We start from the raw sequence: 12,826 nt of genomic DNA on the forward strand, positions 1-12,826 counted from the left end.
GATCGTGCTAGGGTTTGAGATTTTGACACGATAAGCTTAACGGGTCGGGTTAGGGTTGACTTATATAGTATAATATATATGTCTTGACAAGACACGAACACGACCCGTTAACACGATTTGACACCCCTAATGTTTGGAAAGGAAATTATAAAAAACTTTGAATAAGATGAGATGGTCTCATCTTATCCAAGTGTCCAAACATGGTCGGGATATTTGGGAAACGAGATGATATCAGAACTTTGTGAATAGTAACGAAATTGTTTGTGAATAATAATGAAATTTTTGTCTATTTTGAGTTAATATGTTTTATTGGATTTTGGAAAATGTTAGAGAAAAAGTCGAATAAAAATATTATAAAATTAAAATATTATTAGAATATAAATTTTTAATAATACTTTTTTTAAAATTTTAAAAAGTATTTTTTTTTTATGTTTTTTTATATGTTTGGGAAAATAACAATGATTAAGAAAATTTGAAATTTGAAAAATGTTTGTCTTCAAGTGATGTTTGGAAAAGAAATTTTATAAATTTTGAGATGAGATAATTTATGATCCCAAATGAGGCTAAACCAGGATTCGAATCTTCTAAGATTTCTATTAAATCTCAAATTTTAAAATAAATATTTAATATTGAATATTTGTCAAAAAACTGACTAAAATAATTATAAATATGTTAAAACTCGCTTCAGTATTTACTTTTCCACTACTTAAAAAAAAATATTGATTTCAGAAAAAAAAAAAAAAAAAAACAAAACAAAACTAAAAAAAATAATTAAACCACTCCCCGGACTCCAGTACTTAACAGGGACGTGTGAAAAGCCAGAAGGACCATAGCGGACCAGCGGTACCCGGTCTTCCTACCCTTCTACTATCAAAAACCAGTCTGCCGCCAACCAACCATACTGGAACTGGAAGTGGAGTCTTCGGCTGCTTTCGTGTTTTCCTCTACATATCCATCACCGCGTTGTACCAATCCATGTTTCAAAACCTGTTAAGCTTGTTTTGTTTTGTGCTTGCGCCTCTCTATTTTCTCTATGTTTGTGTACAGCATCTGAGTCCAAAATCTGCTACCGTGTTCAAGAGAAAGCCGTCAACGCCGAAAGCTGAGTACATCCAGAATATCATGGCTGAATCAGGTCAACCTCCTTTTTTCGATAAACCCAGATTGGTGGTCAACAAGGTTTTGGCCAGAGCTCAACAAGAGAGTGCTGGTGGTATTTTTAGGAGATGCATTGGAAGGTATTCTTGAATTTTTTTGGCTTCTCTTTCCTTTTTCCTGGAGTTTTCGTCCTCTGGGCATTAATTCTTTGGAGTAACTGTTCAATGTTGGCTGAGCTTTTGTCATCTGGGATTGATTACTTTGTGGGTTCTTTTTGTTGGGGGCATTTGATTCTCAGAAGCGAATTGAAGTCTTTGGACCCTTTTCTAATGTTCGTTGATTTTTCGCGTACGCACGATTCCAATCTCATTCTATTCAGTTCTAAACTTGTCTTTGATTAATGCAGTTGGTATTAACATTGTGTGCTGGTAACTACTTTAACTGTTTGATGTTGCAGTGACTCCTCCATCTGGATTTCCTGATCATCCACACAGAGGTTCTGCATTCAAACCAATGAATCTCATCGTTGATCATCCAAATGAATACGTATATTTTCATCTTTCATATCTATCTATTTTGCAGGTTTTGAGACTGTCACATACATGCTGCAGGTATACTTCTCTCAAAGCAGCTCAGTAACTTGCACAAAATTGTGACTGAACTGTTGAGAAACTAAGTTTGGTTTTTTGGGATTATAGGGAGGCCTTGTTCATCAAGACTTTGCAGGAAATAAGGGAACAATTCGAACCGGCGATGTTCAGGTAAGGGATATCATTTGCAATCAATTATCTTTTGAAAAACTAGAACAAATTATCTTATGACACTTGCCTTTGTTTGCAGTGGATGACGGCTGGTAGAGGAATTATTCACTCTGAAATGCCTGCAGGAGAAGGACCTTCAAAGGGCTTCCAGCTTTGGATCAATTTAGCATCCAAAGACAAAATGTAAGAGCTCTCTTTCCATTAACAGTCAGTTATGAATAAATCTGCTGCACGCTCATTACCCACATGAATTACCATCTTATACACAGATGTCTGTATAAAATTGTACTCTAAAGTCATTCACAATACTTATACCCGTGTGCAATGGCTTTTAATCACTCCATGATATCTGATTTCTGTGTGAGAGAGTGTATGAATTCTGCAATTGATAAATGTGCTCTGCCCTGTATAACAGTTGACTACCGAATACTTCACTAACTTGGGAGTTTCCTGAACAAATTTGAGTGCTTAATTTTCAGGACTGAACCAAGTTATCAGGAACTTTTAACCGAGGAGATAAAAAGGGCAGAGGAAGATGGGGTTGAGGTCCGAGTTATAGCAGGAGAATCAATGGGAGTCCGATCTTCGGTTTACACCCGGACTCCAACAATGTATCTGGATTTCACATTAAACCCCGGAGCTCAAGTGCATCAGAAAATCCCAGAATCATGGAATTCCTTTGCGTACATAATTGAAGGGGAAGGGGTCTTTGGTTCCTCAAACTCATCACCTGTGGCGCCTCACAATCTCCTGGTTCTGGGTCCTGGAGATGGTGTAAGTGTGTGGAACAGGTCTTCAAAGAAACTGAGGTTTGTGCTGATTGGAGGGCAGCCGCTTAATGAACCTGTGGCCCAGTACGGTCCTTTTGTGATGAACACACAAGCTGAAATCAGTAGGGCTATCGAAGACTACCAATATTTCAAAAATGGGTTTGAACTGGCAAGGAGCTGGAGATCGCAATAAGTTGAAAAGATAATAATAATTGTAGAAATAAAAAGAAGGGTTTTCCCTTCTGTCTTTCATGTTTCCCCCTTCCTTCCACCTACTAAAGCTCTCTCTTCCCCCTCTTCTCTTTCTTCCTCTTTTCACTTTCTTTTTCTCCTCCTCCTCTTATCTCCCCTGTCATCACAATCTACCTTCTCCCTTTGGTGACCGTCTTTCAATAAGTATGGGAATGGTTCTATCTTTCGATTAACGTTTGTAAATGGGCGTTTGCTCTTCTAATCAGTACAATTCATTTCTTGGTCATCTGATCAAGGAACACAAGATAGATTTGTTGGCTATATATTTGCAATTTTGTTTCTTTGTATTCTGTTATAGGTTATAACGATTGTTTGGGGCTAAATGTTTGGAATTCTTCACACCATTTCTTTTATCTTGATTAGGCTGTAAAAAAACAAGAATAATTGATAAAATGCTCGAAATCGATTTGGCCAAACTAGCATCTAGCTCCGTTTTTTTTTTTTTTTTTGGAACCCCACCTAAATATTTCATTCATAAAATCAGTCATTACAAAGCTTATCATTCATTATAGAATTAAAGATACATTGGCCCCTCTTTCATCCATATCTGGTCACTCTTATAAAAAAAGAGCTAGTTTGGCTAGCTAATGAGCTACCTCATTTGCTTCTGTATGTAAATTGGCCTCTCAATTGTGGTCTTCCAATTAGTAATCTTCTATTATCATCAATTAACTGTCTGTGCTAAGTCCAGCCCTCTTCGCCACTGTTGGTTGCTTCTATAAGAGCTTGAGTATCTCCTTCGAATACTATCGTTGTAAAACCTAGCCCTATACAAAATTCCATAGCCCCTCTCAGTGCAAGAGCTTCAAGTATACTTGCGCATAAGGAAGCCAATATCTCTCCCTCCGAATCTCTCACAATAACTCCAAGCCCAACTCTCCTTGAATGAGCATCAATAGAAGCATCCCAATTTGCTTTCACTTCATTTTTTTCTTTGTTCTTTTTTCAATCTAATCAATTCCCTCACATTCCCAGATGAGTTTTGTTGTTCCTTTCCGTTGATCTGAGCTTGCTTGAATTCCTCTAGCCCTTAGTATCTTGAATTAACTTTGTTGGACATTCAAACTGGTTTACAAAGATAAAAGCATTTATTCGGATCCACATCCTTCTCATTATTTTCGCCACCAACTCTTACTCCTTGTATCGAAGCTTCACTATCAAAATTTTCCACAACTCCAGAAAGTCTTCCTCTGATCTCGACTATTTGTGTACAGGACGACCTGAATTTGTCCACAAATCATTAGCTGCTGGGCAACTTCACAGAGAATGGCCATTTGATTCCGCATCTAATTCACATATAAGACAAAGGGGAGTATCTATTATCTTCCTTGTTGTTAACACCCAAAAACGGCGCAACCTGGAAGGGGAGAAAGATCCATTCCTGGACGCACTGAGGTAGGCTGGGCCTCGATTGGTGAGGTGCGGAGCCCCCGGCGTGATCCAATGCGGCTGTACAGTGTTGTGCATATGTCCATGGCAGTGAACATTATTTAAATGTAGAGAATATAAGGAGAGATGGATACACAGATTTATGTGGTTCGGTACTAAGCCTACGTCTACGGGGGTTTCGAGAGGGGAGATTCCACTATAATATGCTTGTTTACAGTCTCTCGTAGCCTCTCATTTCTCATTATATAATGGGAGTTGAAAATCTACTTGTTAGAGAAGATTTTCTCTTTGGAGCTCTCTGCCTAGAGGTTGAAGAAGCAGCCGAAGAAGACGCCTGGCCAAAAATCTCTCCAAGCATTTCAAAGAAAAGAAGTTTTAGAAGTCGTAGGCACCCTATCTCTTTTGTCTAACCTTTTTCATGCGTGCACCTCGGTAGTGGTTGAGGGATGTCTGCTTTGTGTGTCTGACCATTTCTCCCTTTCCTATTTTCTCATGACACCTCCCTACCTCCTGACACCCTCACCCTCTTGTCCCTTCTTGTCCCCTCTCCCTCTCTCTTATTTTGTCTTCTAGTGATGGTCCCTTGATAGGCTGGGTTTTGAAAACCATTTTCAACCTGATGTATTTTACCTCCTCAGAGTTGCCTGTGATTCTTACGGGCAATTTGTTTCAAAGAAGATTTTGAGAATCTTCAAAGGTAAAATATGCAATTGAACTGATCCGCCTCCGTCCGTAGAGGAATAATTTCCAGGAACTGGCCCTGGTCATTCGTTCCTCTCGCATTAAGCAATAAAGACTTCTGAGAATGGGATTAAGTGGGAGATGAGCTCGATCGCGTGGAGTGCAAACGCGAAGCTTGTCTTGGCACGATAAGTGGGAGGTAGGCTCAATTGCATGGAGCGCAAGCGCGAAGCCCTAGCGAGGTAAGAGGGAGGTAGCTCGACCGCATGGAGCGAATAGGGTGCAAGCACGTAGCCCAGCTATGGTGAGAGATGGGCTCGATTGGGTAAGATGCATACAAAAGTTGGTTGGGCAATCAAGCGACTTGCCTACCTATTTGGACACCTAGGAGGCTTTTATAAAAATGGTAGTGGATCGAGCAGTTTGTAAGACTGGACTCACCCTAAGTCTTGTTGAAAGATGTACATTCTTTCACTGTCTTTGTTTTCGATGACGGTGGTGAACTTTCCTTTTCCAATGTGAATTGCGGTTAATATTAGAGTATGTTTGTTGTAACCCGCGCAAAGTGGTCAGAGAGCTCGTCGACCCTTTGGGTCCACTTCAGGCGATTGTGGAGCTCGAAGGCACATTAACTCCGAAGGCTCGTTCCAGAATGTAACCCGATGGTAGCGGTTATGGCACGAGTGCGAGCACTCTGCATTCGCTGGTGGAGATGTTGTCTTAAAAGTAATGTCAGGCAGTCGAAAGATTGAACCTGCACTTTGCCATGGGGTAGGCTAGGCTGCCTTGTGGTTGGACCCACCTATTGACCCTCACAAGAAGGTAAGTAGGGGATGCTGCAAAAGTCAAACTTGTTAGTGCAAATATTTCCCAATCACAAGTCCGAAATTCGTAATCCTGAGTTGTCTTGCCAGGGTGCGGTGAAGGTCTGAAGCGCTATCCATTTGGCATTTTGTTGTTGGAGATGACGTTCTATTGCGGGAGATGGCATTCTGTTACGGGAGATGGCGTTCTATTGCAGGAGATTGCGTTGGTGGAAATTGGGTTGTTGGAGATTGCTTTGGTGGAGATTCCATCTTCGAGTAGTCGAAGGCTGACCTGCACTCCTCCGCGAGAAGGATAGAGTAGTCTTAGGCATTACACTCATCCCTTTGCCTCGCAGGGAGGTAAGTTACTAATGGAGATTTCGTTGGTGGAGATTCTGTTTTCGGGTAACCGATAGCTAACTCGCACTCCTCCATGAGAGGGATAGAGCAGCCTTAGGCATTACACTCATCTCTTTGCCTCGCGGGTGGGTAAGTTGCTGATGGAGATTTCATTGATGGAGATTCCATTGGTAGAGATTCCGTTGGTGGAGATTCTATCTTCAGGTACCCGAAGGCTGATCCGCACTCTACCGTGAGAGGGATATAGCAGCCTTAGGCATTACACTCATCCCTTTGCCTCACGGGGAGGCAAGTTGCTGATGGAGATTTCATCGGTGGATATTCTATCTTCAAGTAGCCAAATGTTGAACTGCACTCCTCCGCAAGAGGGATAGAGCAGTCTTAGGCATTACTCTCATCCATTTGCCTCGCGGGGAGATAAGTTGTTGATAGAGATTTTGTTGGTGGAGATTCTGTCTTTGGGTAGCCGAAGGCTAACCTGCACTCCTTCGTGAAAGGGATAGAGCAGTCTTAGGCATTACACTCATCACTTTGCCTTGCGGGGAGGTAAGTAGCAAAGTATTTAGCCGCTAAAGGGATCAATCATGTTAGTGAAAACAAAATTGACATAAGTTTTGAAGGAGACAAACTGGAGTATTTAGCCGTTGTGATTGATTTTTGCCCGCTGCTTGATCAAAATTGCCTGCTGCAATTTGGCATTTCTTCTCTTCCTTGCCCCTCATTTTTATTTATTTTTTTTTTTTACAACCAGTGCAGATGAGGTGTGTTCGTGGGTTAGGAGCATTGTAACACCCCGCTTCCCAAAAAGACATTTTAGAATTTTTGGGGAGGCGGTGTGCTACTACTAAACTTAAACTTAAAAGCTTTTCTTTTAAACAAGCGCCAGATGCGAAAGATTTCCATACATAACAAACTTCAATAAATACGAAAAATTTAAAATAAAGTCTGCAGAAGCACTTATTTTAAAAAAATACGGAAGTCGCATTTGCTTATCAAAATAATTTATTTAAATTATAAACCGTAGAAATAATCATAGCATAATCTGTCTAGGCCTCTGCCTCGCCTCCCTGAGTCAAGTCCTGTCCTGCAGTCTCATCCTCATAAATTTCATCACCTAGGATGGTTTAAAAAATATGAAAACAAATTAAAATGAGTTGAATACTCAATAAGCAACACATCATATAGTAAACATAATAAACATAAGGTTTCTTGAAAAATGTGCATACTCAAAAATACATATGTAATTAACATGAACATGAACATGGACTTATCTTTTTATTTATCATAGGCCATTACCCACTGTTGACCCCCGTGAGTTAGGGTTATCGAATCTAAGTAGATTCCGAATCCGCCCGGTTGTGGAATCCATACATAAGGAAGACATACTGGGTGCACTACCAGCATGCACGACCTGGCAATGCAATATACCCATAACATAGGTACTGTCTTCATATCATAACATAGGCCGTTACATATTTTTATCAAAATCATACTTGCATACTTGTCATCTCATAGATTTCAAAAGAAATCACATACATACTTGTCATATTGTATCATAGATTTCAAATGAAATCACATTCTTTCATAAATATCGTGATACATGTTTCCTTACATAAATTCATGACTTTCATAGAAAATTTTATGCATAACTATCACATAAAATAATTTTATATATAACTCTCACATAAAATCATGTATGACTTCCCGTAATTATTTTAATGCATAAATTATCACATGAGATCATCAATATTTATGAACTTTCACATAAAATCATAGATTTTAATAAATAATTTAATGCATAAATTTTCATATAAAATCATAGATTTTCATAGATATATCATGATTGGTTACGTAAAGAGGAGCTTCCAAAGAAGGGCATACATGCAAAATATTTTTATAAAAGACATGCCATTTACCGTACATACGTGGGTATGATCATGCTACTTACCTTGCAGTCCTATCCACTATTTTCGGCACATAATCGGTCGCCTATAAAATAAATACGTAATTTACATAAATTTCTAATTAAACATGTGATTTTATTTAAAACCTAAACTACTATAATATTCTATATTTCCTAAACCTAGATTCTTCTTAACACTAAAATATTCTCATCTTTTAATCCTAAATAGGCAAGGGTATTTTTGGAAAACAATACAAAGGGCATTATTGTAATGTAACTAACCTACTTAAAATTGATCTTAGGGGTTGCATGCATATTCGGGTTGGGTTTTACACTTGACTGGGTTGCATGCATTCGGGTTGGGTGGTTCGATGCTCATCGAGAGAGGAAGAAACAATCACGACGGTGGGTCTGGTGGTTGGGCACGATGTCAACTCCGATGAGTGGCAGCTATGCAACTGAGAGTGAGAGAGTTATGAGAGAGAGAGAGAAACTGAATCTTAGAGAGAGAGAGATTACGGGGAGAAGGTTTACGCACCACGCAGCGTGCATGGGCTTCGGGCGGTGGTGCTGGGCATCACTGGGTGGTGGAGACTAGATCTCTAGTGTCGTCTGTTGCTGCTGACAGTGGCATTGCTGCCGAATAGTGGCGGAACGTGGCTCTCAATTTGGGCAAGGATATATCCTCTGTTTCGGTGCAGTAAAACAGAGTATTTTGTTGGTGTGGTTTCTCAACGGCTGGGCGACGGTGGTGGAAGGAAGAGCTACGGTTGCTGCGTGTGGGAAAGTTGATGGTTCTCGGTTACGCGTTGGCTGAGGGAGAAGACGTAAGCTAGGGGTGTTGGAGGGTGAACGCTAGTGCGGACAGGTGCTGAACTGGGGTAGCAGCGCTGCGGGACTGAGCATGGGGCTGTGGTCGTGGCTTTCGGTGGGCATCACGGAAGAGGTTTTGGGTGGTCTGCTGGGCGAACTGAGGGGAGGTGGTGGAGATTGGGTGTTCTGACTTACGGGGTGTGGGCTGATAGCGGCAATGAGGAGAGTAAAAGTATATACATATATACATATATATATATATATGTAGGTGATAGAGAATGGTGATAGAGAACGTTCAAAATAAAACCTAGGGAAAGAGATGTGCAACGAGTGAGATGACTAGACGTGCATGTGGAGGAAACAGATGCAATGAAACTGTGCATGCATAGGTTTGATATGTGAGAGAAAGATTCACGATGGAGGATTTGCGGCTTGCAGTTTTTTGGTGAGTGAAACGTGTGTGTGTATATATATATATGATTGAAAACCTAAAAGAAAACCCTAGATAAAAAGAGACGTGAATGTGCATGAGTGAAATGTTTGAAATTCATAGAAGAAAAATATGATAGGGAGGAGTTTTATTATGAAAAGGACTCATGAGATTGAAGAGAAAATAATAATAAGAATAATAATAATGATGGAGCCTAGATAAAAATAATAATAATCTATCCGATAAATTCTCTAATGGGCTTTAACTCATTTATTGAGCTTAAAAAAATCTTTGTAATTTATTCCTAAAAATATAGGATCGGGTCATTACAAGCATACTGTAGAGGAGTTGACTCCACCAGTGGATGAGAAGCTCGTTGGCTGGTCGACGAGCATGGTGGACGACGAGCCAATGGCCGGGGAGGGTCAGGAGTCTTGCCCGTGGTGCATGGCCGAGGGTAGTGGCCGTGGAGTCCTACCCGTGGTGCATGTCTGGGAGTAGTGGCTGTGGAGTCCTGCCCGTGGAGCATGGTTGAGGAATGGTGGCCACTAGAGTCCGAGGAGACCTTGGTCGTGAGCTGGCCGAGGTGTCCAGTGCACATTCTATGCACTAGGTGAGTGGCTTCAAGCCACCGTTGCCCACCGTATGTCAGGGCGTGGAGGTGGCGTCCAGGCAGGGACAGAACACATTGGAGGTCCACAGGGTGGCTGCCAACACCCCTACCGTGCCACGAAGTGACTAACCAGAGGAGACATCGGCCACATGTATGAATGCATGTGGCCGTGTGGTGAGGTTCCCACCATGGACCGTCTCCAAGGAGACAGACGGCGTAGCCCCTGGCTATGCCACGACGGGGCCATGGCTTATCAGGGCGCATGCTACCATGCACCTTCATGCATGGCTCAAATGCAGGGTACGGCCCGTAGGTGGGGACCATCGGCGTTGGACAGAAACTGCTAGTGGGTTAGTGGGCCTCGCGGCGGGGTGGTGCAAGGGTCCTAGCTGCACTCGACGTGCACCCATTGTCCACTATGCATGGCACTATGCGTGCCATGCACAATTTGAAGGTGCATGGCACGCACGTTCAATGCCCGCCCTTTGTGTATGTGTGTATTTACTGTGCACAGAGTATTATGTTAGGATTTAAGCATTGTGCATTTAAGTGCACAATATTTAACCACCAATGCATATGCTATGTGCATATGTCCCGTGCATAAACTACACCCCCTGGGTATGGAGTATGTGTGGCCCGGTCACTTGAGCTACAACTGTCATGTGTAGGCACTTAAGTGTACAACATTATTAACTACATGGGCGAGGAAGAGTTTACTCACTTGATTTTTGCGATGGCATCATTAATAAAAATAAGAGTAGGAAAGCTGTGAGTACTTATCTAAAAGAGTTTCATCAGCTCATTCAGAGATTATTTAGCGTATCGAGACATCGTCATTCTCCACGGTGCAAAAAAATCTCGATCCTACAAATAGCACCACTGTTAACGCCCAAAAATGGCGCAGCTCGAAAGGGGAGAAATATCTATTTTTGGACGCGCTAAGGTGGGCTGGGCCTCGCTCTGTGAGGTGCGGAGTCCTCGGTGTAAGGTGAGGTGATCTGGTGAGGCTGTACAATGTTCGTGCCTACGTCCATAGCGGTGAACAATATTTAAATGCAGAGAAAATAAGGAAAGATGGACACATAGATTTATGTGGTTGTTTACACTAGGTCTACGTCCACGGGTCTTTCGGGAGGGGAGATTCTATTATAATATGCTTATTTATGGTCTCTCATATCCTCTCATTTCTCACTGTACAATGGGAGATGGAAATCTACTTGCTGAAGAAGATGTTCTCTTTGGAGCTCTCTGTCTAGAGGTTGAAGAAGAAGCCTAGCCAAAAATCCCTCCAAGTGTTCCAAAGAAAAGAAGTCTTAGAAGTTGTAGGTACCCTATCCCTTTTGTTTGACCCTTTTCATGTGTGCACCTTAGTTGTGATTAGGGATATCTATTTCGAGTGTCTGACCTTTTCTCCCTTTCCCACTTTCTCCTGACACCCTCACCCCCTTGTCCCTTCTTGTCCCCTCTCCTCCTTCTCTCTCGTTTTGTCTTCTAGTGATGGCCCCTTGATGGGTTGGGCCTATAAAACTATTTTGGACCTAGTGTATTTTAGCCTAGTGTACTTTACCCCCTCACATTACTTTTAATAAGATTTTTTTTTTTAAGTTGGCAATATATCATGACCTACTTTCCAAACAAAATGGTTTACATTACTCGGGACATTTAAACCCCAAATCTATTGCCAAATTGTTTCCATTGCTGCATGTTTTGAAGTTTGTCTTCTCATAATTCTCTTTTTGGTATGCTCCAAGTGGTGTGCACCTTTGACAGAATAAATCCCATTTCTGTATAACCCTAAAGCAATTTATCTTCCACTCCCATTCTGCTAATGGGTATGGTGCAAATAACCTCAGCTTCTTCTCTACTAAAATCTCTTCAACAACAGTTTCATTCCATCTTTCGGTTGCATCATGAATAAGTTCTTCAACTCTGGAATCTTGATCTAAGATCTTAATAGGAGACTGAACTCTATATGTAGAAGGAATCGGTAGCCTCTTATGCCTTCATATCTTAATCTTTTTGCCATTCGCCACCCTCCATATCAGTCATTCTTTAAGCAAATCCATTAAGAACCATAAACTTCTCCATATCAAAGACGGCCCATGTCCTAGTTTAGCATCCAAAAAATGGTCATGTTTGAAATATTTACACTTTATAATCTGTACAAACATAGAAGATTGGTATTCAACATCCTCCAACATTGCTTTATCGAAACATTCTATATCTTGAAAAACCTAACCCCTTCTCTTTTTTTATTCTCCTATCTTTGACCAACTTTTCCACCGAATCCTTAAATCATTTTGCTTGTGGCCCCACAAGAATCTAGACATCACCAAGGACAACTCTTTGCACAACTTCCTTGGTAGTTTGAAAACACTCATAGGGAAAGTTGGAATTTCTTGGATCACTGCCTTGAGAAGTATCTCATTGCTTGCTTGGGATCAAAATGTATTCTTCTAGTAATTGATCTTTTGCCAAACTCTCTTTTTATACTTCTAGAAGTGTTGTATTTTAATCTACCCATCATTGTAGGCAATCCGAAATACTTTTCATAACTATCACTAGGTGAGACACCAGCAGCTTTAGTAATCTGATTCTTGATTGTTGAGCCAATTTGGAGCTAAAAAAGATGACGTTTTCTACTTGTTTAAACACTAAAAAGTAGATGATTTATCCAATAATTGTTGGACTTTTGTCTATTAAGTCAAGTTAGCCATGCATAATATTAAACAGTCATCTATAAAAAGTAGATGATTTATCATTTTACCTCCCCTTACTACTGCAACCCTCTTTGTATCACCTCTTCTATCAGATAGATCTAATAGAGAACTCAAACCTTCAACACACAGTAAGAACAAATAATGAGATAGAGGATCTTCTTGTCTGATGCCTCTTGATGTTGGCATTTTTTCCCTGGTTGTCAATTTACAAGAATAGAATATGAGACTAT

At 40.8% G+C, this 12,826-nt stretch overlaps 1 protein-coding gene across 1 annotated transcript; it reads left to right on the forward strand.

Annotated features, from left to right (window-relative positions):
- Window positions 1-803: 803 nt before the first annotated feature.
- LOC121254413 (pirin-like protein) lies at window positions 804-3,125 on the forward strand. Its single transcript, XM_041154450.1, has 7 exons — window positions 804-1,238; window positions 1,397-1,446; window positions 1,556-1,594; window positions 1,681-1,709; window positions 1,797-1,859; window positions 1,939-2,042; window positions 2,339-3,125. The coding sequence occupies exons 1-7, from the start codon at window positions 976-978 to the stop codon at window positions 2,820-2,822; spliced, it is 1,032 nt and encodes a 343-aa protein (XP_041010384.1). The 5' UTR covers window positions 804-975; the 3' UTR covers window positions 2,823-3,125.
- The last annotated feature ends 9,701 nt before the right edge of the window (window positions 3,126-12,826 follow it).

This window comes from Juglans microcarpa x Juglans regia, chromosome 1D (genome assembly GCF_004785595.1).
Source record: "Juglans microcarpa x Juglans regia isolate MS1-56 chromosome 1D, Jm3101_v1.0, whole genome shotgun sequence".
In the NCBI taxonomy this organism is placed as follows: domain Eukaryota; kingdom Viridiplantae; phylum Streptophyta; class Magnoliopsida; order Fagales; family Juglandaceae; genus Juglans; species Juglans microcarpa x Juglans regia.

Excerpts from the sequence above, each read along its gene's own strand:
- LOC121254413 (XM_041154450.1), top strand. The coding sequence starts at position 976 with ATGTTTCAAAACCTGTTAAGCTTGTTTTGTTTTGTGCTTGCGCCTCTC. Across the intron at positions 1,595-1,680 it reads TCCTGATCATCCACACAGAG|GTTTTGAGACTGTCACATAC; the intron begins GTTCTGCATTCA and ends TCTATTTTGCAG. Across the intron at positions 2,043-2,338 it reads TTAGCATCCAAAGACAAAAT|GACTGAACCAAGTTATCAGG; the intron begins GTAAGAGCTCTC and ends CTTAATTTTCAG.